Raw genomic sequence first — 27,573 nt, 5'->3', positions numbered from 1 at the left:
AGCTCCTGGAGCCTCTGAGGACGTCGTACCTGCCCCACCCCCCACCCCGGCATCCCCCAACCTCCGTCATCTTCTGTGTCTCTCAAGCTATTGCATAACAGAATCACATACTGATTGAATCTTTTCTGTTTTCTTTTATCTTATGCTGATCCTATAGTTCATTGCTCTGAGATGACTCCAGAGGAAATCTGTGTCTCTTTCAGGCACTGGCACCTGTCCTATCTAGTTCCTCTCCTATAAAATATCTCCCATCCTTATCGTGTTCCTATTGATACAACTCTGTCTCATCTGAGGACTGTATAACAATGAATGTATTTCTGGTCATTCCATATTTGAAAATGGATAAATACTGTGTTGTATTTATTTATTTATTTAAGACAGGGTTTCACTCTGTCACCCAGGCTGGATAAATGCTGTGTTGTTACTATGTATATATGTATGTATATATGTATGTATTTGAGACAGGGTTTCTCTGTCACCCAGGCTGGAGTGCCGTGGCACACTCATAGCTCCTTTTAATTTTGTACTCTTGGTCTTAAGTAATCCTCCTAGGATTAGGAGGGTGTGCATGTTACCACACCCAGCTAATTTTTCTTTTATTCTTACTTTTCTCCCTGTGTTGCCCAGGCTGGTCTAGAACTCCTAGTCTCCTGCCGTGGCCTCCCTAAGTGCCAGGATTACAGGTGTGATCCACCACATCCAGCTCGACGCTGTTTTGATTTACTAGTTGCTTTCTGTTCGGGGAGCAATGGGTTCCTTCTTCGGCCTTAGGTTCTATATTCTTGGTCCTTCTGAGTCTTAGCCTGGGGTCCTGTGGTAGAGAAAGTTTAGGCCCAGAATTTTGTCTTCTAGTTAAATTGTAGGCTGAATAATGAAGATAGAATTTAATTGCATACCCTGCCACGTAGCTCACCTTCCTGTGTTTCTGCTTTTGTATTCATTTATTTGGCGTGTATGTTTAGCGTGCATCTTCATCTTTACAGTGTTGAGTAATTTGTTTATTTCTTTTTCTGCTCTTTCTCACAGGCACTCCTGGTGAGCTTATTGTCAAATCTACTTCACTCAATGGTCTTCCTGAACTCTTTGTGTTATCGGAGTGATTTTTCCTCTTGCCGCTTGGCATTGTATAACCCCTGAAATTAGGCTGGAGTGCTGTTGGGTCCTCCCTTTGGCTTGGAATCTGGCAGTGCTTGTACCTAGCCATGTCGCTCAGGAGCCCTCTGATGGGGCTTTATTTCTGTTTATCTCTCTCCCTCTTTTTTTTTTTTTTTTAGACTTAGGTTGTATGTCATTCTTTTCCAAGGTCTTTGTCCCTTCAACACTGCCAGACTGAAGCCACCAAAACACATACACTTCAGAACTGATCTGGGCTTGGGGCCAGCTTGACTGAGGAGACGGGAGCTCACATGGAAGTTAGTTTGTTTATTTAGGCTGTGACTTTCATAGTGTCTATCCGGCAGATGCCTACCTGCATGTTTAATATTTAAAAGTAAAATGGAAATTTCAAGTGGACCCGGGCTCTGCAGGAGGCGTCCCTGACCATGAACCCTTTTCTTTGTAACATGATTCTTTTCTCAAGTTACCATTTCTGTGCCTTTTTCTTTTTCCCTTTGTCCCGTTCCTACCACCCATTTTTCATGGCCATTCATCTTCAGATATTTTCAACAGTAGCTCCCATTTACAACCTGAAGCTTTTTATGGCTTCTTTTCAGGAGTCTGGTCCCTAACAGGATTTTTTTGTGTGTGATCTCAGTAAACAAAGAACGCGTGTATGTGTGTGCGTGTGGTGTGTGTGTGTAGGAAGCCTGCCATATTTCCTCTCTGCCCCACAGAAAATGTGTTTTCTGGAAGCCCTTTTGACACTGAAGTGAATGCCCACTAGCCCTCCCTTGTTGAATTCTCCTGAGGGGAGAGAGACAGACCTTTATACTTGTTGTCATATCTTTTGTTTCTGCTGATTATACACAAAGTAAGTTATAAATAGCTCTCTCACACACCATGATTCCTTTGAGGTATGTATGTACAGGAGAGTAGATACATACGTACTCAGCCTCCTCTTGCCCTGGGGATTTCAGAGTGTCCCTTTTAAGGCCTCTGACTTCCTGTTACAGCACTAAGATAATGAAATTTACATCAGTTGTAGACAGTTATTCCATAATTAAACCTGTGGCATAATGTTTAGAAATATTAGCTGAACAGTTCACCCTTGTTTTTGTTTTTAAGTTAAATGATTTTATTACTTTAAAAGCAACATATACAATCACACAAAAAGAATAAAAGTTAAGTACCTGTAATCTTAATCACTGTGAGCATTTTGGAAAATCTTTGTAGAACTTTGTACTATATAGTATGTCATTAAAACAGGCACTAGATGCTAGTACAGAGGAAAAGTGGATAAAATGGAATTCCCCAAATCAGTTTAAAATTAAATAATGGTTAGACACACCCCATATTTTATTATCCTAATTTACAATAGAGTGATAATAAGGAGTTAGACAATTGATACCTGATTTTTCTTCAGTCATTTTTTGATTGCTTATAGCTGGCTAACTTCTGAGGCTTCTAAATCAAAAGGTGGAATGAGATGTACTAAATTACAACTAATTAGGTTATCAACTTTTATCTCTTTTGTATCTTCCTTAGTATGTTTTGAATTCAGAAAGAGATATGGTTTGCCTCTCCATTCTGAAGCATTTCTCTAACTGATGATGCTGATTGTGGTGGATGGGGGAGAGTGTGGTATATTTTTAGACCACGAACCCTTCAGTGAACTTCGTGAACCAATTTTTTTTTTTTTTTTTTTTTTTTTGAGACGGAGTCTCACTCTGTCGCCCAAGCTGGAGTGCAGTGGCCGGATCTCAGCTCACTGTAAGCTCCGCCTCCCGGGTTCACGCCATTCTCCTGCCTCAGCCTCCCGAGTAGCTGGGACTACAGGCGCCCGCCACCTCGCCCGTCTAGTTTTTTTGTACTTTTTAGTAGAGACGGGGTTTCACCGTGTTAGCCAGGATGGTCTCGATCTCCTGACCTCGTGATCCGCCCTCCTCGGCCTCCCAAAGTGCTGGGATTACAGGCTTGAGCCACCGCGCCTGGCCTCGTGAACCAATTTTGATTTGAATCTCTAGTTCCTCATTTTTCAGAATATGGGAGTCCACTTCAAAGATTCTTGTGGATATATTTTTCTGCTCGGAAATCCTAGCACTCTGAGTTTGAAAATGTACTCACTTCCCTACTAGTTCTTTTTTGTGATTATGATTGTTGAAACATACTGGTAGTTTGCCACCGTTTCCCCCCAACTTACTCACAGAACTTTATGTTTTCTCTTAGAAACTGTGTATTTCTAAGTGTCTCAAGTTGTAATTGCATGTAATTTTAGTTGTTTAACTTTCTCCTTCCCTCTTGAGAATGTTTATAAAGTACATTCTGTGACTGTGAAGATAAAAAGAACTAGAAACTTAGTGTTTGTGACGTAGTCAAATCATCTTAAGGTAAGTAGGAATTTGTTTTGTGTATGTGAGATCGGATGAGGTTTACACTTAATTTGCAGTATATGGCTTACTGAATCTGCCTTTGTTAAGTCGCATTGATTGAGGTTTTATAAGAAGGTTTTGGGGGATTCATTTTGATTTGGAATATTGTAAGGTTAATTTTTTTTCTTTTCCCTTCTGTTGCTCCCTGGGGAGAATTACTGTTGCAGAACTCATTAGTGGCCCTCCATATGTCACCTGAGGGGTAGAATCAGCATTATTTCTATGTGTGACCCAACACAGATGCACAGTGTCCCCGTACTTCTTGCTGCCCCATTTCTTTCTCATTCCTCAGTTAAGAGGATAAATTCTCTTTTTTGTTGCTTGTGTTGTCCTAGACCAAGGAGCAAGTAGTAGGTCTTGATTTCTGTTAGCACCTTTTTCCTTTGTTGTCTTCTTTGTAATTTTTCATATGAAACATCAACAAATACCTCTAGAATGGATGTCACTAAATGTAGTTATTACATTTTTTTTTTTAATTAACTTCCTTGAAATGTATTCTGAACCTTTCTTTGCTTTCTCATTTCTTAAGTTTGAATCCAGGCTTTGCAACTCAGTAACATGTGACTCTGAGCTAGTTATTTACCTACTCAAAGCCTCAGTTTTTTCGTTTGTAGACTGGAGATACTCATACTCCGTAAGAGTGTTGAGAGGAAAATGAGGGTTAATCTACATGTAAGATGCCCCACATAGTGACTGGCACATTGGCCTCCACGTGTGAAACTCTTGGGTAAAGAGTGGTTATAAACTTCAAAGACAGATGACACTCTGTCCATTTTACCTTATGAGCCTAGTAAAGAATAAAAGACTTGGAAAGAATGAGAGAACTGGACCTAAAAATGTTTGAAGCGTTGACTGAGTGTGGGTTTTTTTTTTTTTTTTTTTTCCAGTGATATTCACTAGTGAACTTGCAAGGTGGGGTATACTGAACATTGTTTAAGTTTGAATGAGTGTACTGATATTTGGATGAAAAGAAAGAGGGAAGAACCTTCTAAGCTAACATGCATGGCTGAAAACTGATGTCTGAACAACGCAAATTGATTAGCACAGATGATTTTAATTGGAGTTTTAAAAAAGTCAAAGAAAACAAAACAGAGGAGTGCTCTGATAGGGAAAGAAGACAAAGGTGAGATGATGCTTGGTTGATGTATTGAGTTTAGGGACATATAGACAGTTATATGATTAGTGAGGGTAGTATAAGTCTGGAAATAATGACGAAGAGTTAGAAATTTTTAAAAAGCAGAAAACATGTTTAGGTCGAATCTAAAACCTTGTTTAATCTTAAAAAATCTGAAATGAAATAAGCAAGGGACAGTAGGCAGTATTTAGGGATGATATTGACTAATTATAATAACTTAGTTTTGAAAAAGGGATCTTAGTGGCTTTCAGTGTAGAATTTTAGATATAGAGAAATGTTCATGAAGTTTTAACCTTTTTTTTTATTATTAGGACAGATATATAAAACAAGGTTTTTAAACTTAAAGATAACATGTTTAAATGACTGTTAATAATAAATATTGATAAATAGAAGTCTGCCTGTGCTAGCCTACACCAGGAACAGGAAAAATAAATTTGAATAAATATTTTAAGAATGTAAAGGAACTTAAGCATTATAGAATATATTGTTTTAGGCCGGGCGCGGTGGCTCACGCCTGTAATCCCAGCACTTTGGGAGGCCGAGACGGGCGGATCACGAGGTCAGGAGATCGAGACCATCCTGGCTAACATGGTGAAACCCCGTCTCTACTAAAAAAAAATATAAAAATCTAGCCGGGCGAGGTGGCGGGCGCCTGTAGTCCCAGCTACTCAGGAGGCTGAGGCAGGAGAATGGTGGGAACCCGGGAGGTGGAGCTTGCAGTGAGCTGAGATCCGGCCACTGCACTCCAGCCTGGGCGATAGAGCGAGACTCCGTCTCAAAAAAAAAAAAAAAAAAAAGAAAGAAAGAAAAATAAATTTGAATAAATATTTTAAGAATGTAAAGGAACTTAAGCATTGTAGAATATATTGTTTTAATTCCTACATAAGAAAACTAAAGGAAAGAGGAAAAGAAAGAATTTTTGTTACCAATGTGAAACAAATGATCTATTTTGGTCTTTTCCCGTTCCTGCATTTCCTTTCTTCTTTCCCCTTCCTCCTGTCTGTGGATATTTATTAGGTGCCTACTGTGTGCTGCATGCTGTGATTACAAGGAGGAACAAAATTTATGTTGCTTTTTTCTTCTTGGAATTTACCTTCTGGTAGTTAATAAACTTTGTTATATGGTGTTCACTATATATTTGACATACTAAGTGTCAGATACATGTCAAGCCACGATGACCTGTTGTAGACCCGTAGTTGGGATTTCCTCTCTCAGCCTGGGTCAAGTGTGACTGTGCAGTTCTCAGCAGCCTCCATACACAGCATCTAATGTGGCTGTATTCCCTCAGGTTCCATTGGCATGTACTGGCAGAGTGCTGGGGGCAGACTTCTGCCCAAACCTGGAGGAGCCAGACCACAGGCTGGAAGTCCAGGTTGGAGTCTTAACTGTTTTCTCAGCTGGGGGTGGTGTGACAGAAACTGTGGTCCTGGAAAGCCACTTGGGTATGTCAGTGCCATCAGGAAAAGACAACCATTGAGACAGGTGTGAAGAGGGACTACTGTAGTGTATGCGCAGCCAAAGGTCCTTTTCAGGACGAGTTGTCTGTAACTGTAGATCATTTGTTTGTTCAGTCAAGAAATATATACACACTGTAGTAAGTACATGGTCTCTGAAGGTTGACTACCTAGAGTTGACACAAGTTGCTGTGAGACCTTTGGCAAGTCACTTAATTTAAGTGAGCCTTAGTTTTCTCATCTGTAAGATGGAGATGTACCATACAATGTGATTATGAGAATTTAAAGGACCTAACATATATTCAGCAGTTAGTACAGGACCTGGCACATAATAGGTACCCAGTAAATATTAGCTTTCACCTTCTAAGACTTTCATTATCATGTGCTAAGGACTGTGCTAGGCACTTGGGGATATATGTGAGTAAGTCATGCTTCCTACAATATGGTCTCCTAGCTCAGGAGAACAGCAGCCATTCAACTGGGTGCTTATCAGAAAAGTAGAACTTAATGATAAATATCTTCTTCATGGGTTGGAAGAAGTGTCTTGTGGTGTAATAGGAGTATATTAGCAAAGTACTTTTTTTTGGTGAAACTGTTGAATTGAAATTCAGTTCATTTTGTGTGGTCTTGAGACATTAGAAGTGGTTTGGTGTATTGCAGATTAAAAATGTAAATATGACATTTTGGTTAAAGGCATGCCTCCATTTCCATGTACTTTATAATATTTAAGGAATGTGTGTGCCAATGCAAAGATGCAGGCTGAAGTTTCAACATGGATAGCATTCCCTAGCATGAGGAAACCCATACTTTTTTTTAGAACCTCCATTTGGCCTCATTTTCTAAATTTTCAGGCTTATAAAATGAGCATAGTGAGCTCAGGTTTAAAACATTTTTACTGATTTAGAACCACAAATGAGAAAAGAGAACTGTTTAAAAAATGGACTTCTACACAGTGAGAATGAGGGTGGAAGTGGTGGTTGGAGGAGGTTTCAGTTTTTATGGTACCGAAGGGTATGCCATCTCTAGCACACCTGCTCTTGGCCTAGGGAAGACCACCTGAGCTCTGCTGTGCCCCAAACTGGTCCTGTCTGGGTGGTGTATGGCTGTGACAAACAGAAAAGCAGGTGGGACACATATGAGACACGATCATGTATTTCCTAGTTCTAGAAAGCTAACAGCTTGTGTGTGACACGCAAATGCAGAGTGATGGAAGACTTTTTGTGGAGAGTAGTCTGATCCTTGACCTTTTTTGGGTAGGACGAGTGATGTTCTTCAAACACATCACCTGGAATGGTCTGTCATGGGTGATTGTTGGAAATCTGTTTTTAAACCTTGAGTTACAGTGAAAAGAAAAATGGGTTTTGCAGATGTGAGTGTGTGAGATAAAACTGGAAAAAAAAACCTATTGAGTACATTGACACACTACGGGAGAAAATGTAGAAAATGTTATATTTACAAGTTAAAGTAACATTCTGGTTGTAGATAAACCAGATTGTGGGCTTGATAGTTCAGCAAGGACCTTGCAAAAAAGACCAAGTTCCTGGACAAAGTAAAGAAAGTGGTATTATTGGATTCCTCATTGCGGAACATCATTTTGGTGGACTGTGTGGAAATACTGAATCTGTTAAAAGATGATCAACTATGGAGAGTTGGTCAAGTAGCTGGGACCCACTTGAAGCATTTATTCCTCTCTTCTTTTTCCTCTGCCTTCCTAAATATGGCTTTTGCACATTTTAGAAATACCTAGTACATATCCATATTATGTCCGTCATAATAAACTTGATGCTTAATATACTTTTCACCAGCTATCTATTTCAGGAGTATTTTTCAGCTTAGACTGTTTTCATTTTTGCCATGGCATGTGTCCTAGTCGTTTTTAAATTTTTTCCTAGAGAATGAACCATTTCTTACTGTTCAGCACAGCTATATACTCTAGGGAACTCACTATAGGACTTGCCAGTCATCTCCTCCTCGTGCTTGTGTCATAGGCGTTCCCCCAGGGCTAGGCATTATCATCACTAGAGGATTTGCTGCTTGGCCTCTTGATTGTGAGAATAACCTCCCATACACCTCAATTTAGGAGCAGCGGTTTGTTTATATTCTTTCTTAGAAAGGATTTTTGTTTAGACATACAGCCCTCAAATCTGGTTTACTTTTATATTGTAGCTGACATATGTTCTCATGACTGGTGGAGCCCCTTTCTGCTCTTTGCCCTCTTCCTTTTAAACCTTTGCCTTTTATTCCTAAAATTTCAGATTTCTTAGCAGCTTTATTTTTCCATAATCCCAAGATCCCCTACTCTGTTATGAATGTATCTTTGGTTTTGAATGACTGTCATCCTTCAAGTCTGTGCCTGACTTGACTTTTGCAAGGGCATCTGCTGTGTTTTGTGTTAATATTGCTTGATTCAGAAAAATAACTGGAAATCAAGATTTTGATTCTCTAACTTTGTTTATTTTCCCCAGTGGCTTTTGAAGTGGATTCTCCAGTTTGGGAGGTTAACTGATGAATAGTAGCAAAGAATTATACTCTTATGCAATCATCTTCTAAGAAATGGTTATTCTAATTTAGAATCTACTTAATTGGTGATATTTTACTTTTATCAGAGAAAAGTTACCCTGTTAGTTCAGTTGTGCCTCATGTATTAAGTTGTTACATTTAGCTCAGCACAGTTCTTTCCTTGGTTGGGAATTCAAGATGTGAGGTTTGACTCGGTATTTTTCAATGCTGAAGTGCTTAGAAAATTAGAGTAAATAATGAACCAATATTTCAGTACTAGATTAGACACAATTTACTGTGATGTTTTATAAACCACAGACTCCTTTCTTCTGTGAATGCGTGAAGGATCACTTTTTTTCCAGACATACTGGGGTGCAAGTGTAAATTTCCATAAAATTTAAATGAGGTGCTTCCTGTAATTAATGAACAATTGTGGCTGCTCTCTGGTCTGCATTGTAATTAACCGTGATCAGGCTTGTTTAGTGATGACACTGTTCCTGTAATAATTTGACAAGCTACTGTGAATTTGCCAGGTTATTAAACAACCTGCAGCATTCACTTCTGGAATCACGGGGATGAGCTCGGCTGCTGCTGCTAGTTAAATGCAGCATAAGGGGGAACCAAAAGCTGCTCATTGAAGTCTGTCGATCACTATGAACAGATTTAAATTCCTATGATGTTGGAGAAGTTAATTACTTTTGTATAGGGTGTCTTGAAAACTTTTTATTACATGATAAACCTACTGGGGCAAAGCTGGTCATGTTTATGAACTCACAATGAAGCCAGCAAATTTTCTATATTTTTTAACACCAGTATGAACTAAACAAAATCTGAAGTTCCCCTTACCACCTTATTAAATAGGTATAACTTATTTTTTTTAAAAAGGTTGTTTCCTTCACAGATACACCCACAACATCCCCCCAAATATAAGTTCACTCTCTCTTTTTTTTTTTCTGTTCCAAATAGATGACCTTGTGCCAAACAAAGTCGTGTTACAGGTAGAGCCGTCGAAGTGGACCAGTAGCCTTATATCCTTGGTCACCAGTGCACTGGTCCCCCAACCCCCTCTTTCAGGTTAAGATCTGTTCAAAACGTTACTGTCTAGTTACTGTGGTGTCTTTCATTCAGATTCTGTTTATTGACTAAACCACAAGGATTCCTGCCCAAAGTACCAGGCGGTCTATGCTTGACTGATTTTGATTTTCTAACATCAGCCCTGGGGTTTATTTGAAAAATGTACATACACTGCAGCTTTAACAAGTCAAGTGACTGCATGTTTTTGACCATGAAGTAGAGTATATCTGAAGATCATTAAATTTAGTGGGGGAAGGGAGGGGTAGGGAATAAGTATAGTAGTCATTGTACCATTGCAGAGTGAGTGTGTGTGTGTGTTTGTGTGTGTGTGACACATGGTTTTTGTCTTTTCATCTTCTCCAAGAGCCAGAAAGTTTCCTGCAGTTCTCTTTCCAGCTATTGACAAATGATTGCCAGATGTGAGATCTTTGCAGTGCTCTTTCCCTCAGCAAACCTGCAGCGATGGGATATTTGATTCTCCCTTGCCCATTTCATCTCCTTTCCACATCTGCCAGGGACACACAAGCAATACATCCCTACATGAGAGTTTAAAGTTTATTCAGCTCCTTTTTCCCCTCCGATAAAATGTTTGGAGACAACAGAATGAGGTCCATATGACTCTCTCCTGACTTCACCGTATGAAATTAATTGTTTATTTTACTTATCTACCTCTCAGTAATTGAAGTATTTCATTTTAGTTTCAGTCCATGGAAAATTTGACGTAACTCTGGGAGTGCTAAGAGTTTCCTATTGTCTGCTTGCTGCAAGTATGCCACCATCTCAGCTTCCCTTTGAGTGCCTCAATTCTGATAAAAACTAGACTGTTTCATAGGACTTCCCAGTAAAGTAATTTTAATCAACAGCTGTCAAAATATTAAGTATGGAGTGTTTGGTAAAATTCAGTAGTCATTTAGAATTGAAAAAGCCACCTAAGAGGGAGAAAATTCAACTTGTTGGGTTTGATTGGTTTATTCTGTGTTTGTGTCCATTGTCAAAATTCATATGGATGAGGCTCTAGTTTTAATCACAAGTAGCTTAAGAAGAGAAAGTACACTGAGTTTTGGAGGAATGTGAAGTTAGCCTGTGTAGGCCACACACATAATCACTAACATGCACAGAAGCCTTTTGCATCTGCTTGGAATCTGTATTGATACTGATTTTTTTTTTCTCATCTCAGTTTGAAAATATTTTCCAAAATGCCCTTATAGCTCATGTTCATACTATAGGGTGGGCTGACACAGGTGGCCTGTTTTCCTATTACACTTTTTGGCAAATGGAAAGGCCCCTTATTCCCTGAATAAGATCAACTTTTTTTTTTTTTAAACATTTAAAAAATAATCCATAAAATGTCTGCCACATGTTCTCTAGTTTATGGAAATGTTTTCTAAATTAGACTTGTGGAATTGGATTCTTATTGTGAAAGTATTAGTGTGTTTACTATTTCTGCTACCTTCTTAGCTGCCTGTGATTATGTGACTTTATATTTTTATATGAAATTTGAATGAGGAATATAATTATTATTTCTGAATTCCTGCACTGAGAAAAAATTTTTTCTTATTAAAGGAGGTAAATGATTATACCCACATCAGAATCAACATAGAAAAAGTGTGAAGTCTGTTTTTCAATATTTTCTTTAAAAAATTAACAAAACAATAATGACAAGCCTAACAAGAACAACAACAAAAGCCCCTGAAAAGATTAAATCCTCCTAAACCGAAGTAAATGGCGGAAAACCATTTACCACAAGTTGGTAGTTTTTACTGAGTAGGATAGAAGATAATCACAGCTTAACACGAGGACAGCGATTTCAAACTGTTTACCCTTAAAAACAAGATGAAGATCATGACGGAGGGGTTAAGTTTAAAAAACACTCCCCCTATACAAAACAAAATTACTAAGAACCAAACAGATCCCTGTGGAAAAGTTTATATGATTATTGTTCTGACTTTCCCTGAGGACTGACGCCATGGTAGGCACTCAGTGGATGCCAGTGGTGGAAGGTGGAGGCAAAGAGCCCTTTCATAAAACAACAAGGTTAGGAACTCCTCTGGCAGGAGCCAAGTTCCTCCGAGTTTAGATCACTTCACATAATTTGCCCTCGCTAATGCATTTGCTGGTTTCTCATGCCTTCCTGCCTTTTCCTCTCCATGGTTACTCTGGGAGACAGAGAGGTGCTAAGCAATGGAGGTGTCATCCGGCCCACGCACCTAGGGAATGTCCTTCAGAGGGCGACTTGTCACCAGCCGTCAAAGAAGAGAGTGGCTTTGTGGTCTCTGAACATCTGGCAGCGCTGCACAGGAAGCTGAGGGGGTGTCATTAATTGTGATGAAATAATTTAAACCATCAGGAATAAATGAGGCTGTTAAGCTAAGTTCAGATTCCATTTGCCATGCACATGTGTCTAGCAGCCTATGTGCAGTTAAAAAAAATTGAATTATATTAGCTCATGAGTAGAAGTGAAACAGATACTCTAAATGAAACAAGTTGCTGTATAGTGATGACATCGTGTTGAACCATTTCAGAGTTACAGTTTGTAGGATCAGTATATCAAAAGCGGTATATTATTTAATGAATTTTTATATAAAACATTCCTACGGTATTGAATATAGTAAGGACCAGTGGTTTATGGGTATGTAGAGAGGATGTGTAGGTGGATGGGTGGAAGGAAGCAAGCCACCAGGTAAAGGTGCAGTGGGGTGGGTGGGAGGTGCTTTGCCAGGCTGAATTGAGGCACAGTGTACCTTTCTATAGAGTCTGGCTGTGCTTGCAATATTAGGTGCCCTTGCTCTGCATACATAGTGCAGCTTGGAGGACAATTTCTCTCTGATGACCAACTATGAATGTTCCTTTGAGAGCTTCTGACACTTTGGGCACATCCATGTTGTTTTCTTGCTATTAAAAACAACCATCTTGGGCGATAGAAGATTACTCCTCAAGCAAGGGAACATATTTATAAGGCTTTGCACAATCAGTGAACACTGATTTCGATTGTAATTTTCAGGCACTATGGAAGGAGACATCCCCAAGTCCTTTACAAAGGAAAGACTGTCGGGTTTGGAATGTCAGGACAACTCTGAGGTTTTGTGCACTAAACGGAGCAATGGTGTGTAGGTTCCAAAGTATATTTGTAAAATAAAAGCCATTCCTTTACACACAAGTGAAGCTTTCAAACTTGAACTTTTATATAAAAATAATCATGGAAATTTGAAAAAAAAAAAAAAAAAAGAGAGACCGTTACTGTTTAGGTAAAGAAAGAATTTTTTAAAAATTACTGGAGAGGTAATCCCTCTGTCAGAAAACAGATACATGGCCAGGTGCAGTGGCTCACGCCTGTAATCCCAGCACTTTGGGAGGTGGGCAGATTGCCTGAGCTCAGGAGCTCGAGACCACCCTTGGCAACATGGTGAAACCCTGTCTCTAATTAAAAAAAATACGGAAAATTAGCTGGGCATGGTGGCACGTGCCTGTAATCCCATCTACTTGGGAGACTAAGGCACGAGAATTGGGAGGTGGAGGCTGCCGTAAGCCGAGATTGCACCACTGCACTCCAGCCTGGGCGACAGAGCAACACTCTGTCTCAAAAATAGAAAAAAAAAAAAAAAAAAAAAGGAAAAGAAAGAAAACAGATACAAGTGATGGTCTGGAACTTGGGCAAGCTTTGGACAAGTGTTGTTTTGCTAAAAATATTTTATCTCTCTCCCTTTGCCCCTTCATCCCTCCTTTACCTTATTGCCTGCCTTTTTCACTGTCACTTGCTGCCTTTTTTCTTCCTCCTGTCTCTCCATTTTCTCTTTTCCTTTCCATTATTCTCACTTTTATTTTGCATCTTCTTATTTTTGTTACAATTGATTCTCATCCTCTACCCTCACAGAAAGTGAACTGCAATTCCATTTTCATTTATAATGTTGGTTTTCCTGCTGCTAGTTCAAAGATTGATATCTACAATTACTTAGTTTGTAAAATTATAAAATTTAGGTTACATTTTTGCGTAAAGTTGTGTGATCATTGGTGAATTTTTTAAAAGAAAGCAGTTGAATCTTGATTAAGCTTTTTAAAAGGAATGCAGAATGGGCCGGGCGCGGTGGCTCAAGCCTGTAATCCCAGCACTTTGGGAGGCCGAGACGGGTGGATCACGAGGTCAGGAGATCGAGACCATCCTGGCTGACACGGTGAAACCCCGTCTCTACTAAAAATACAAAAACTAGCCGGGCGAGGTGGCGGGCGCCTGTAGTCCCAGCTACTTGGGAGGCTGAGGCAGGAGAATGGCGTAAACCTGGGAGGCGGAGCTTGCAGTGAGCTGAGATCCAGCCACTGCACTCCAGTCCGGGCCACAGAGCGAGACTCCGTCTCAAAAAAAAAAAAAAAAAAAAAAAAAAAAAAGGAATGCAGAATACTCATTGAGTTATCCTCTTCCCTGGACCTGAATGAAATTGTTGTTGGTGAAAGTCAGCTAGAAGTTTGTGGCTCTGGGTTACCCTCTCCCTTCTTACTCTGGACACAGGAGGAAGACATTCTGGTTGAAACACTTGTGTTTCCTCTAACTTTAGACATGTTTGAAGTTGAATAGAATGACCAGTAGTCAGGATGTTGCTACTCTTTGTGTGTGTGTGTGTGTGTGTGTGTGTGTGTGTGTGTGTGTGTGTGTCTGTGTGTGTGTGTGTGTCTGTGTCTGTGTCTGTGTTTGAGACAAAGTCTAGCTTTGTCACCCAGGCTGGAGTGCAGTAGCACGATCTTGGCTCACTGCAACCTCTACTTCCCAGGTTCAAGCAATTCTCCTGCCTCAGCCTCCCGAGTAGCTGGGACTATGGGCATGCACCACCATGCCCAGTTAATTTTTGTATTTTTAGTAGAGACGGGGTTTCACAATGTTGGCGGGGCTGGTCTCGAACTCTTGATCTCAAGTAATCCGCCAGCCTCAGCCACCCAAAGTGCTGGGATTGTAGATGTGAGCCACCGTGCCTGGCCATGTGTGTTTTTATCTTTAAATTTTATTTTAATTGATGGATAGTATAGAAAGATGAGTTCTTGGCTGGGCGCGGTGGCTCAAGCCTGTAATCCCAGCACTTTGGGAGGCCGAGACGGGTGGATCACGAGGTCAGGAGATCGAGACCATCCTGGCTAACACGGTGAAACCCCGTCTCTACTAAAAAATACAAAAACCTAGCCGGGCGAGGTGGCGGGCACCTGTAGTCCCAGCTACTCCGGAGGCTGAGGCAGGAGAATGGCGTGAACCCGGGAGGCGGAGCTTGCAGTGAGCTGAGATCCGGCCACTGCACTCCAGCCTGGGCGACAGAGCAAGACTCCGTCTCAAAAAAAAAAAAAAAAAAGGAAAGATGAGTTCTTCAGCCTATCTCTTGGCACTGTTGGACAGACTGAAGGAGATTGTGCCTGTGTATTAGCTTTCGGCTAGTAGTGAATGCATTGTTGTTACTGTGTAAATTACTTTTACTAGCTTCTGGTGGCCAAGCAGATAAAAATTAGAATTTTTTTCTGAAATTTTCACATATCTTGAAAAATTAAATATTTTTCACCTAAAAACATTTTTATAATTTTTCCCTAGAATAAGGAATCTAAAGTGAACACAAGAACATTTTTTAACAAGATAACTGTGTTTTTCTTTCTATCTTTCTTAATTCGCATTCTGTAATACATTTGTTTCTCAAACAAATAAGAAAATGATAATATATTCAACAGTGACTTGTGCTTTCTTTCAGGAGTGTGTTAGTAAATATTTACAGGGAAAAAAACAGTTTCATGAACTTGTTTTTTTTTTCTCTCCCCTTGTTCTTAACTTCGGTGTGGTGTGAACTGGATGCCCCTACATATTTTCGAGACTTTCTTTATTCTGCTGCTGCTGTTAACTTAGCATCTAGTTAGGCAGCATTAAATTTATGAATTCCTGTGTCTCAGGTTCTGTATTTCACATACATTGTGGATTAAGTAGACTTTGGTTGAATGGCCTGAGAACCTAACTACATTTCTGCATTCTTTCTCAATACCAATATTTCTGTGAGAGATTTTGGACAACCGACTTAACAGAAGCTGTTCATGTTGGCAACTGCCAGTATTAATGTAAGAAATATTAAATAAGATACTTATGTTTACGTACTTTCCTAAGCCATAGCAGCTTCATAGAAGAAGGAAAAAATCGAGAAGAACAAAATATTTTAATTCTTGGCTTAAATAGAATTATGCATTTGTGTTTGGGTGTGTGCCTATGCATGGATTTGGTATGTACATAGACACATGTCATATATATATGTATATATCCATACTTTTATATGTTTATAAGAATAGCTAGTGATATTCTGTTCAAATATTTTGTTGGGAGTTAGTCATAATAATTTAAGAGCACACATTCCCCCCTACATGTACACAAAAGAAAAAGAAAAATTCTTTTGTTTGAGTAGATAATGGAAGCTCAATTTGTGTTTTCAGTTCTTTAGGGTCAGTATTTTTTCATATGTTTTTGAAATTAAAAGCTGGAATTGATTGATTGAGGCAGAGTTTCACTTTGTCGCCCAGGCTGGAGCGCAGTGGCGCAATCATGGCTCGCTGCAACCTCTGCATCCCGGGTTCAAGTGATTCTCCTGCCTCAGCCTCCTGAGTAGCTGGGATTACAGGTGCGTGCTACCACACCCAGCTAATTTTTGTATTTTAAAATACAAAATTTCACACGGGTAACTGAGATTCACTACGTTGACCGGACTGGTCTCAAACTCCTGACCTCAAGTGATCGACCTGTCTCTGCTTCCCTAAGTGCTGGGATTACAGCCCGGCCAAAGCTGGAAATTACTTCAGTTATGTAACCTACTACCTTTACAGATTTGGAAACTGAGGCAGAGAACTTTTAAGACTTAACCAAAATCACGTAGTTAGTAACACACTCTTCATTGCTAATGTGTCATTCTTTAAGATACTATTTACTAGGTTTTATTCCTTTAGAGTTTAACAAGTATTATATTATATAGCAGTATTCTAAATTTTTTCTTTTCATCGAAAATTAGGCCAGGCATAGTGGCTCATGCCTTTAATCCCCGCATTTTGGAAGGTGGCGAGGTGGGCAGATCACTTGAGCCCGGGAGTTCAAGAGCAGCGTGGACAACATGGCAAAAGGCTGGTTCTACTAAAAATAAAAATACAAAAATTAGCTGGGTGTGGTGACATGTGCTTGTAGTCGCAGCTATTCTGAAGGCTGAGGCGGGAGGATCACTGGAGACCAGAGGCAAAGGTGGTGGTGAGTTGATATCACAGTACCACACCACTGAACTCCAGCCTGCGTCACACAGTGAGACTTAAAAAAAAAAAAAAAAAAAAAAAAAAAAAAAAAAAAAAAATTAACTCTTTAGTCCTTGTTTTGTATAATCCAAGGGGACATAAATAAAGGATGTAAATATGAGTTAGACCTCAGTAAAGGTGGGGAAAAGGTGAAGAAACATGCGAGGAGGCTACATGTCTTGGCAGGTTTCCCTATGAAAATAGCAGATCTTCCTGCACCGTGTGTGAAACGTGCTAACTTGATGCTAAGAAATGGAATATTGTGGTCTTGCTTTTATTTTTTCCCTTCTGCTTTTCTAGTGTCAGGTAGTTTAGAATTTAGGTGTTGTTCAAATGCTGATTCTTAAACTTTTAAGTGTCAGAAATATTCCCATCTAATAATCTGTTTCAAAACTGCCATTATAGACAACTGAATAATGGAATTGCCCAAGAACATAAAAGTGTAAATCTTTAATGTTCATCGAGTGCCAGTGGAGAGCTTCAAGGAGCATATACACAGACCAACTCCCCTTGAAATCAATGTTATATAAACCATCTTTAAGTGCCTTTCTGGATATGGTACTGTGTTTGCATCTTAAAAGAAGTGAGCTAAATAGATAGGGTCTTTGCCCTCTAGGAGTTTGTAATCCAAAACAGATAATGTAACTGACATCTGTTATTGTATTAAAGTCCTACAAGTAAACATCGATTATATCCAGAAATAAAATTTTGATATCAAAGACAAGTAAAAAACTTTTTGCTTGCCTGATTAAATAAGTAAACACACATCTTCATCCCTACACTTGAGACTCTCCATGCGAGTTGTATAATGACTAAACTAAAATAATCATGACACCAGGATACTCCTTTAGATGGTTATTTTTTTAGGGATTTTAAAAGAGTGCTGGCATTAATGTGATGTCACTGATGGTGTATTATAAGTGGGTCTGGATTCAGAGATGTTTTTGTCTTTCTGGCTAGGAAATTGGGATGAGATTAATTTTCCTGCATCTCTGGAATTTTTATTTCTAACTATTCAATGGTAGTACTTGGTGTTGTAAACCAGCATTCTAGAGGACAGTTTAAAAATGTTATCCAGGGCCGGGCGCGGTGGCTCAAGCCTGTAATCCCAGCACTTTGGGAGGCCGAGACGGGCGGATCACGAGGTCAGGAGATCGAGACCATCCTGGCTAACATGGTGAAACCCCGTCTCTACTAAAAATACAAAAAAAAAAAAAAAAAAACCTAGCCGGGCGACCTGGCGGGCGCCTGTAGTCCCAGCTACTCGGGAGGCTGAGGCGGGAGAATGGCGTGAACCCGGGAGGCGGAGCTTGCAGTGAGCTGAGATCCGGCCACTGCACTCCAGCCTGGGCAGCAGAGCGAGACTCCATCTCAAAAAAAAAAAAAAATTAAAAAAATAAAATAAAATAAAATAAAAATGTTATCCAGACCCTCACCATGATTAGAAATCATATTTTTAAAAAATTAGCTGTCCCCTAAGCCTCTAGGAACTGCATTAAAACAAAGGTGAAGATATAAAATTGATGCTGTAATGAGATTAACTTACTTATCTAAAAGGCTTTGAGTGGAATATTAGTCCGAAAAGGCGGGTTCAGAACTTTGGAATGAACAGTTCTAGTTGTACGTTTGAATAAAGCTATACCAACTAAAATTAAATGTAAAATGTTGGCAAGAGAGATAGGTATTGAGTTTGATAAAATATTTTCTTTCTTCATGCTTTAATTTTAGTGCAAGGTATTATAACAGTCACTTCATTTTTTAAGTGTAGGGGAACTAAAACAGCAACACTGGGGAGACTAAACATGAACCCATCTCAAAGTTCAACACATTAAAAAAATGGCTGTCCCTGCTGCAGTGTAGGTGTCTGGCTGTGTAAATTAAAGCATGTGGATGCAGAAATTAATTAGAACAGTCAAAGATATAAATCAGACTTATTTGGTACACTGATGAAATGAGCATTGTTTATAAGATTATCTTGTTATTTAATCTCTTCTGTATAAACCTGGCTGGTTAGCCTTATGAAGTAATAATACAATTAATATGATGTGATGAAGGTATACTTTTGCTCAGTACAGGCCTGATCCTGCAGATCTTTCTTGACTGGGACTTGTGTATATAGAAGACCATAAGTTTTTTAATTAGCAAGAATGCCTCCACCGCTCAGTTGTGGATTTTTTTTTTTTTTTTTTTTTAAATCTCAGAATGTTCCCTGGGATTTTTATTCTTTTTGAACCATTCATCTGCTCACTCCGGAAGAATGAACTGCTTTCAGATGTTATTTCCTCAAAACTGTGCGAAGTTCATTATAAGAGCTACCTGCTGTCCTCCAGCTACATTGTGCTATGCTACTGGGTCTCAAATGAAGAGAAAGTTTTACTTATAAATGAAGCCATTAGGAATTTCTTGAATAAACAAAGGTTTTCCCCCTTTGATATGCAAAGGAATTTTGTTTATAATTATTAGTCATATAAGTCTATGTCTAATACATGCAAGCATCATTCGTTATCTTTTATATGAGAATGCACTCCCGTCACCTAAAGAGCAGAAAACAGATACACTAAAATAAAACAAAGTAAAAAAACCCCAAAAATCTAAACAGGGATTCCAGCTCGTAAGAAAATTGTCAGTGTCATTATTTACTGTTTAATTCAGAACTTTTGCTTAGTGTTGTTTACCCTGCTTTCTTTCCCTGTCTCTATTCCTTTGACTCTGTGAAGCTGGTTTGTTTATGTCCCCCAGTGAGAACTTTGTTTTTGGAAAGTTAAAGATGTAGATTTTATTCACCTTGCTCTTAGATTGCTTCGCTACTCCATGATGTTCTCTTATTCTTTAACAGAATTTGGCGACAGTGTCCAATAACATAACTAATAAATTGTAGGAAAAAAAAATGTCACATGTAATCTCTCTTGTAAAACCTTTTATGAATGGAGCCTGATGGCTGAAGTTTGTTGTTCCTATTTAATCTCATAAAGAGAATGGATTTAGAATAATGTTCTTTTAGGATTAGGCATAGGGTAATTATGAGTGTGATATGATAAAATTGTAATTGTGATTTCATTTTGTCCTGAACAGTTAGGATTTTTTGCTCTGGATTGATCTATAGTTGATGTTAAGCATTTTCAATGTGACATGTCAGATATTTGGATGTATTATTTTAAAAATCTTTTGTCTCATCTTCATAGGAGTGCCCCAGATCTCCCTGTTTCACCTGTGATTTTCTATGATGCCATAGCAACACCCCTGGCTGTTAGCAGAGTATGTATTATTTCTGTGGTTTTGTGAATCAGTAACCACTAAAAGATTTGTGACCAATCACCCATGAATGATTTGTTCAGAGTTTGCTTAATGAGAGAAACTGTGGCGTAAGACAACCTCACAATGTATGTACAGATACATTTTCACTGTTACACTTGGCTCCGTTCTAGATTATGCAACTTGGATTTTCAGTCATTGTTGAGCTATGTAGATATATTTGATGGAGTTTGGGTCTGTTTTCTGTAAGCCTTTCAGAATAGTACTTGTCAAACCAGTATTAAAACTGGGATCTGCTGACTGGAGCTCAGGCATATGGTGAAACAAGATGCCTTCTGGGTTGAAGATGTGACTAACGGTGGGGCAACTGCTCTCCTTTACTTACCGACCAGAGCCTGCTTCTCCAATCTAATGGGAGGCAGGCTTCAATGAGCTGAGTAAACAGCATGAGCTCCATGTCCAGTTTCTATTTTGGAAGTAACGCATAGGACCAGAGCTGATATAGTCTGATTTTCTGTCAAACAGAACCCCTGGTGGTAAAGGTAAAGGCTGATTTGGGGTAAAGGCACTGTACAGAGATTCTCTCCTGAGTTTGGCTTTTCCATGGGCTGCCTGTTCTTTTGGGTGTGAAAGGCTAGATGTGTTCTCCAGCATTTCTGCACTTCCCTAGTTCTTTTCGTTTTCCACTTATCCTTTCCTTTTTGCTGTTATTTCAGTGCTTCACCTTTTCCTTCATTTTGATACAATCACATATCATTTTATCCATACATTTTAGGATGTCTTTTAGGAGGAGCTGATATAATGTGGGCTCTTCTGTAAACAGTTGAGACAGTGACTTGCATGAAGGCATTTTGTTTAGGGAGGATCCTAGAGTAGAAATGAAGGACCAGGGAAAACCAACACGAAGATGAATTACTGAGATGATCAGTGCCCCATTGGCTCTCATTTCCATTGATCTGTGTGGCCGTCTGAGCATGAACTTCCCACACTTTTGGCTTGTGCATGTGCATCTTCAAGTTGTCAGGAAGCATGACTCAGGTGGGGCAAGCTCAGGGGAAGGTGCTAATTAGCCATCAACAGGGGAAGTTGGTTCGTGCGGCTAGAACAAGAGATGTGACAGAAAGGATTTTTAAGTAGTCCAAGGAACCCATACATGGTTTTTGGTTTTGATCTAAAAGCATAGAGAGCTCTGGAGTATTTGGTGTTCTGAATTTCTCTTTTCTTGCGTTTGTTGTAGTGTACTTCTGAGGTGAGTTCAGGTATACCTTTACCATCACTTTGTTATTTGAAGGGACTGTTTGCATTTCCTTCAATAATTTTGTCTTACCTCTTGGAACATTGGTTGTTCACCATTAGGACCAGAATGATCTAGAATAGGCAGTGCATTTCCCTTTTATTGACACAAGTCTACTGCTTTATCCACACTAAAGCATAAAACATTTATATCCTATGTCCTTGATTTTGGAGTGGGAGAAAGTTGTCAGCTATTCAGCCACTCTTAACATTCTTCTTAAATTGGCTGGATACAATGGCTCATGCTGGTAATCCCAGCAGTTTGGGAGGCAGAGGTGGGAAGATGACTTGAGCCCAGAAGTTCAAGGTAACAGTGAACTATGATTGCACTCTGCATTCCAGCCTGGGCGACAGAGCGAGACCTTGTCTCTAATATATTTTACTTATATTTATATACTATATATATTCTAAATTCAGTTATTTAGCAAAATTCTGCCACAGGGTAATTTGGCTCTTTCAGATGTTCAAAAGTAGACCCAGATCTTTACTGGGAGTTTCCAATGGTCCTAGGAACCCCAATAGGTATAGTTAATGCTTCTATCAAACCATGGCATATGACAGATTAGTGAAGATTTAGAGAAGAGTGTAAGGAAAAAGTAAAAGTAGTACCCAGTGGAATCGAAACATTATGCATGCTTTCAGTACTTATTTGATAGAATAATCTGTTTCAGAAACCAACTTCTAACAAAAGCAGTTGAATTACACAATTATTATATGTTTTTAAATTGTAGTTACATGTTTTTATTGGAGTCATGGTCCACAAATTATAAGGTTAGCTATTATCATGGATCACGCAGAGGAGATGAAACCACATCAAAGTTTTCTACCATCCACTCTAAGCTGCAATTAAAGTTTCTAACACGTTTTGCTTCTTATAAGTGGATGAGCTGATCTTAATTTCTTTTTTTGTGGTATCTGATTTCTTTTCTTTCTTTATGTTTCTGTTTAAAGAAATATGTACTGCTTATAGAAATGATAATTTAAGCAGGTAGAGAAGAAGAAGTTCTCTATTTGTACAGGTAGATGGAAGGAACATCTTGCAAATGCATGACATAGTATCTCACATACTTTAATTCCCTCAATAAATTACTATATTTTAAAGGTAAAAGACCAGGACAGAGAAACAACAGAGGGGCTGATTCTACTAAGAATTTGTAACTGTTATAATACTCTCAATCAATTGGAAGTCTCTGTCTAGTGAAATGTGCATCTGATTTGCTCTTTTGCTCCAATTCAGAATAGCCAGTACTGTTTCAATAAAGGAAAATTTTAGTTTACTCTGCTAGACCTTTCTCTTGATCTGAGGGAGTTGGATAGTTGGATTATTTGAGGTTAACATACCTTAGCACCTTTAGGGCAAAATGTAACCTAGGGGTGTGATAGAATATGAGATCTAGAGGATAAGGAGTTTTAGATTCTAATGAAAATTACTCCCTTAGTGGGCTCTTCAGGAACAATTTTCTATCTTGTGGTTAGTCACTTTCAATATATGGCAATTGCTTTCCATTATATTCTCAGGCTCCAATCAATATGTACAATATTATGCAACTTATAGTTACATTATAACCAAAATATGTCAAATGTGGTTTCTGAGTGGCTGATTTACAGTAAGTCTTCCTCTGTCCCCAAAGTGGGTATTATGACTAATTCAAACTTTCATACACCAAAGCAATTTTTTTTCATATGAAAATTGTGTGTCTTGGTGGGGTGGGGTCTGTAGAGAAAGAAGGAGCAGTAAAGCACTGTGTCAACTTACTCACGTACAGATTGATCCATTGTCATCTCCTTTGCATCTCATGGATTGTTGTGAATTATTTGCTCACCCTGGGAGAGACGTGCTCTGAATTATAATAATTTAAAATCTGTGAATCTATTAAAACCATATTTGTAGCTCTAAAAAAATTGATATTCACTGGGCAGTTTGCCCAACAAGAGAAAGTAAGTAACAGCAACCACCCTGCCAATTCTTCCTTTGAAAGAATACAGCAGACCCAGATTATACTGTGGATAAGGGGAGACAAGAAAAGAACTCAATATATCAAAATCAGAAAGTAAATTCCACAATAATGGCTACAATAATGTTTCAGGATGGTATTTTAGCATAGACCTAGTCATTGAACTCATCATAGCTTAGAGGGGTTTAAAATTGTTTAAAGTACATCCTGACATTGTTAAGTATGTTTACAACTCTCACTTGAAATCAGAATATTCACTCATGTATGGTATACCCTGAGATCACATCGGAGAATGACAATGACTGCATTGTTTGGTGGAAAAAGCGAGGCCCAGAGTGTCACAATGGCACACTGTGGTCACACCTGGTCTTCTGATTTATCATCTATAGGTCTTTTCATTGGATACTTAATTAACACATTGAGCTCCCACGGTGTGCCAGGGGCTGGCAGTGTAAAGATGCATAAGAAGAAGCTAGGCGCAGTGGCTTGTGACTACAGTCTCAGCTACTCAGGAGGCTGAGGCAGGAGGATCTCTTCCAGATCAGCCTGGGCAACACAGTGAGGTCTCCTTTCTTTAGAAGAAAAACAAGGTGCATAACAATAAGCTGGTGTTTCCATGGGAGCTTTGCTAAACGTGATCTTCCCGAAGGACAGATTTGGTCCTGTTCATCTATCAGGTCTCAGCACTTACCATTGTGCCTGGCACTTACTAGGAACGTACCTAATAATTGCTTGATATGATAAATGGCAGTCTTTGTGCCATGGAATCACAGAGGACAGGAAAACCACGGAAGAATTTAAAAAGGGGATGGAGTTTTAATAGAGTTCTTGAGTAGTGTTTTGGGGTGCAAATAGAGTGGAGAATAGGCAAGCCCACCTAGAAGATGCTCTCCTTGAGGGCAAGAATAAAGTTGTGTTGATCTTTGTATATCCTGGTATCTAGCATAGTGCCCCATACATAGTAGGTCCTCAAAACATATGCTATATTGTTTTCTCTGTATGAACTTGAACCATACCTCTCTTAACTTTCATATTACGAATGTGGTAAATGTCTTGGTTTCAAAATATTTCTTGTTTGATTATATCTAAATAATTTATGCTAGAGGGAAAACAAAATGCTGTCAAAAGACTATATCATTTAATGTAATTATGTCAGTGAGAATTTGAAAGTATTATTTGCTCAGATAATCCTCACTTTCTGATAATTGGAAATCTACTTTCTTGGTCCGTTGACCATTTGAGGATGACCACCTCAAATTACTACATTTGGCACTAAGTAGAGAGTCCCACTGTTAATTTTCAATTAACTACAACGTTGATTATCTTGTCAGTAACAATACTTTAGTTGTTTTTACTACCTAATCTCAGTTGAGGAGAGCGTGGAACCAACAAGAGCTTGATTGTGGATTTTATTCTTGTATAGGCCGGTTAGATTCGCAAAAGGAAAAACGCCTTGAGTAAACATAGACAGCACTCTAAATGTTGGTTAGCTGTTAAATAAATGAATGCTATTATTACAAAAGAGGACTTGGCTAAAGAAGGTAGATCATCGCATCTCATTACCATTTGGATAAACAACCAAAGCATGTATTCTAGTGACAGTGCTTTTGTAACATCTCTGTGTGTGTGTGTGTGTGTGTGTGTGTGTGTGTGTGTGTGTGTGTGTGATGTGTGCTTTTCTGAAATTAGTATTTAGCTTTTTAGTGGAAATAGGAAGCTTACAGTGTTCTTTATTGGTTTTAAATTTTTTCAGAGTGTGATATCACTCTAGTACTAGTTTATAGAGTTCATAAATATTTGAATTTATATGTGAATTTTTAAACTGTAGACTCAAACAGAAAAAACTCAAAATATATCAGGCAAGTAAAATGTTCAGGTTGAATAATGCTAATTACATTTAAGTGAATTAGCACTTCCTCAAAACATGAAAAATTTGTTAAGAATATATTGCTTCAAAATGTGTGTGCATCTGGCTTTGTATAGGTTAGTGTAGGTTACATTTCAGATGGGCGGCAAAACAGATATATTTGCTGTTTAGACACCATCTTTAAACCAGGAAAACAGGTCTGCTGGATGTGTGTTGAAGTGTTTAGCTCCAGAATCACCCAATGAGTCTCAGTAATGAAAGCTGACCTATGGTTTCTTGAAAGATGTTTTTACTTAATTGCCAAGATAGCTTAGATGTTATTTACTGTGTTGTCAGTTGCATTGTAGCATTTAGATAATTGATAGTATTGGTCAGTAACCTTTCTGTGCGTGTGTTTTTAAGCTGTTGTTTCTCTCTTTTAATGAACCATGTTAAATATCTTTAATGCCACCTACCTACTTTATTGGAGGATTCATGATGTTGAGAAAAACCAAATAAAATTTCTATATAGAGTTATAGGAGAGAACATTTGCAGCAGACATGGCAGAGATCAAGGGAATGCCAACATTACCAGAGTGAAGAAAACAGAGAATTGAAGATGAGACCAAAATCAGATAGATAGAGATGCCCTCTGGCAAAATATAGCTCTGGAGGAAAGTATGTTAGAAGGTAGCTCTTCATAGAAAAAGAATGTATTTTATGGGAAAAATATTCTAAAAAACCCATGTGATCTCCTGTTTATTGAAATATGAATTCAAATTTTATACAAGAAATAACTTGGCTGGCGCCTGTAGTCCCAGCTACTCGGGAGGCTGAGGCAGGAGAATGGCGTAAACCCGGGAGGCGGAGCTTGCAGTGAGCTGAGATCCGGCCACTGCACTCCAGGCCGGGCGACAGAGCGAGACTCCGTCTCAAAAAAAAAAAAAAAAAAAAGAAATAACTCATTGAAAGGAGTTGTCAATGAAGTAGTTATTAAAATTACTGTGTTTTAATAGATAAATATATGCATTGAAATGGCACAAGGAAAAAAATGGTGATAATTTACCAGATACAATTTTAAAGATGGTTTCTTTAATATTTTTAATCCTAGAAGTCCTTATTGTAAGTATGACTGAAAAACTAATCATGGCAATATGTGATTTTTCAGTTAGTTACTGATGATTTACTAGGAAAAGTTCAACAGGTAGGGAGTATTTGTTTACAGATTGCTTAGCATTATAATATTTAAAAAATCAAATACCTGCTTACTAAGGATCATGTTTGTAATGATCCTTTTTTTTTTTTTTTTGAGACGGAGTCTTGCTCTGCCATCCAGGCTGGAGTGCAGTGGCCGGATCTCAGCTCACTGCAAGCTCCGCCTCCCGGGTTTATGCTATTCTCCTGCCTCAGCCTCCCGAATAGCTGGGACTACAGGCGCCCGCCTCGTCGCCCGGCTAGTTTTTTGTATTTTTAAGTAGAGACAGGGTTTCACCGTATTAGCCAGGATGGTCTTGATCTCCTGACCTCGTGATCCGCCCGTCTCGGCCTCCCAAAGTGATGGGATTACAGGCTTCAGCCACCGCGCCCGGCCTGTAATGATCCTAACTCCAGTGTGCCTAGATCTGTGAAGTTCCAGGGCTTGGTTTCAGAGGAAATAAATTTTGTTCTGATTAGAAAATTAACTTGCATTATGCATTTTCATGTCTCTAAATCAGTCATGACTATAAATTCATGATGCTAGTCAAATATTAAACACACTTTCATGCTTAGTAGCATAAAATAGTGTCAAATGGTAAAATAAGATGGTAAGAACTGCTCAACCTCAAAGAATTTACAGGTCTAGTTTAGGAAGTTTGCTATGATTTCTTTCTTTTTTTTTTCTTTTTCTTTCTTTTTTCTTTTTGAGATAGACATTCACTCTTGTTGCCCAGGCTGGAGTGCAATGGTACGATCTCAGCTCACTGCAACCTCCGCCTCCCGGGTTCAAGCAATTCTCCTCCCTCAGCCTCTGGAGTAGCTGGGATTACAGGCATGCACCACCATGCCTGTCTAGTTTTTTGTATTTTTAGTAGAAACGGGGTTTCACCATGTTTTTTAGGCTGGTCTCAAACTCCTGACCTCAGGTGATCCACCCATCTTGGACTTCCAAAGTGCTGGGATTACAGGCGTGAGCCACTGCGCCCGGCTGAAAGTTGCTATGATTTCTAAGGTACTTCCTTAATTTATAAGGAAGTTACAGGTCTAGTTTGGGATAGTTGCT

At 38.9% G+C, this 27,573-nt stretch overlaps 1 protein-coding gene across 1 annotated transcript in view; it reads left to right on the top strand.

The window, feature by feature from the left end:
- Positions 1-27,573, top strand: part of BNC2 (basonuclin 2) — a 449,350-nt gene that overhangs the window by 177,428 nt on the left and 244,349 nt on the right. Inside the window, exon 4 of the mRNA XM_010355023.2 lies at positions 5,951-6,034. Coding sequence (XP_010353325.1) covers positions 5,951-6,034 — 84 coding nt within the window. The remainder of the gene's footprint in view (positions 1-5,950; positions 6,035-27,573) is intronic.

This window comes from Rhinopithecus roxellana, chromosome 16, assembly GCF_007565055.1.
Source record: "Rhinopithecus roxellana isolate Shanxi Qingling chromosome 16, ASM756505v1, whole genome shotgun sequence".
NCBI lineage: Eukaryota > Metazoa > Chordata > Mammalia > Primates > Cercopithecidae > Rhinopithecus > Rhinopithecus roxellana.
The sequence above is the reverse complement of the archived record's forward strand: the minus strand, read 5'-3'. Positions and strand labels throughout refer to the sequence as shown.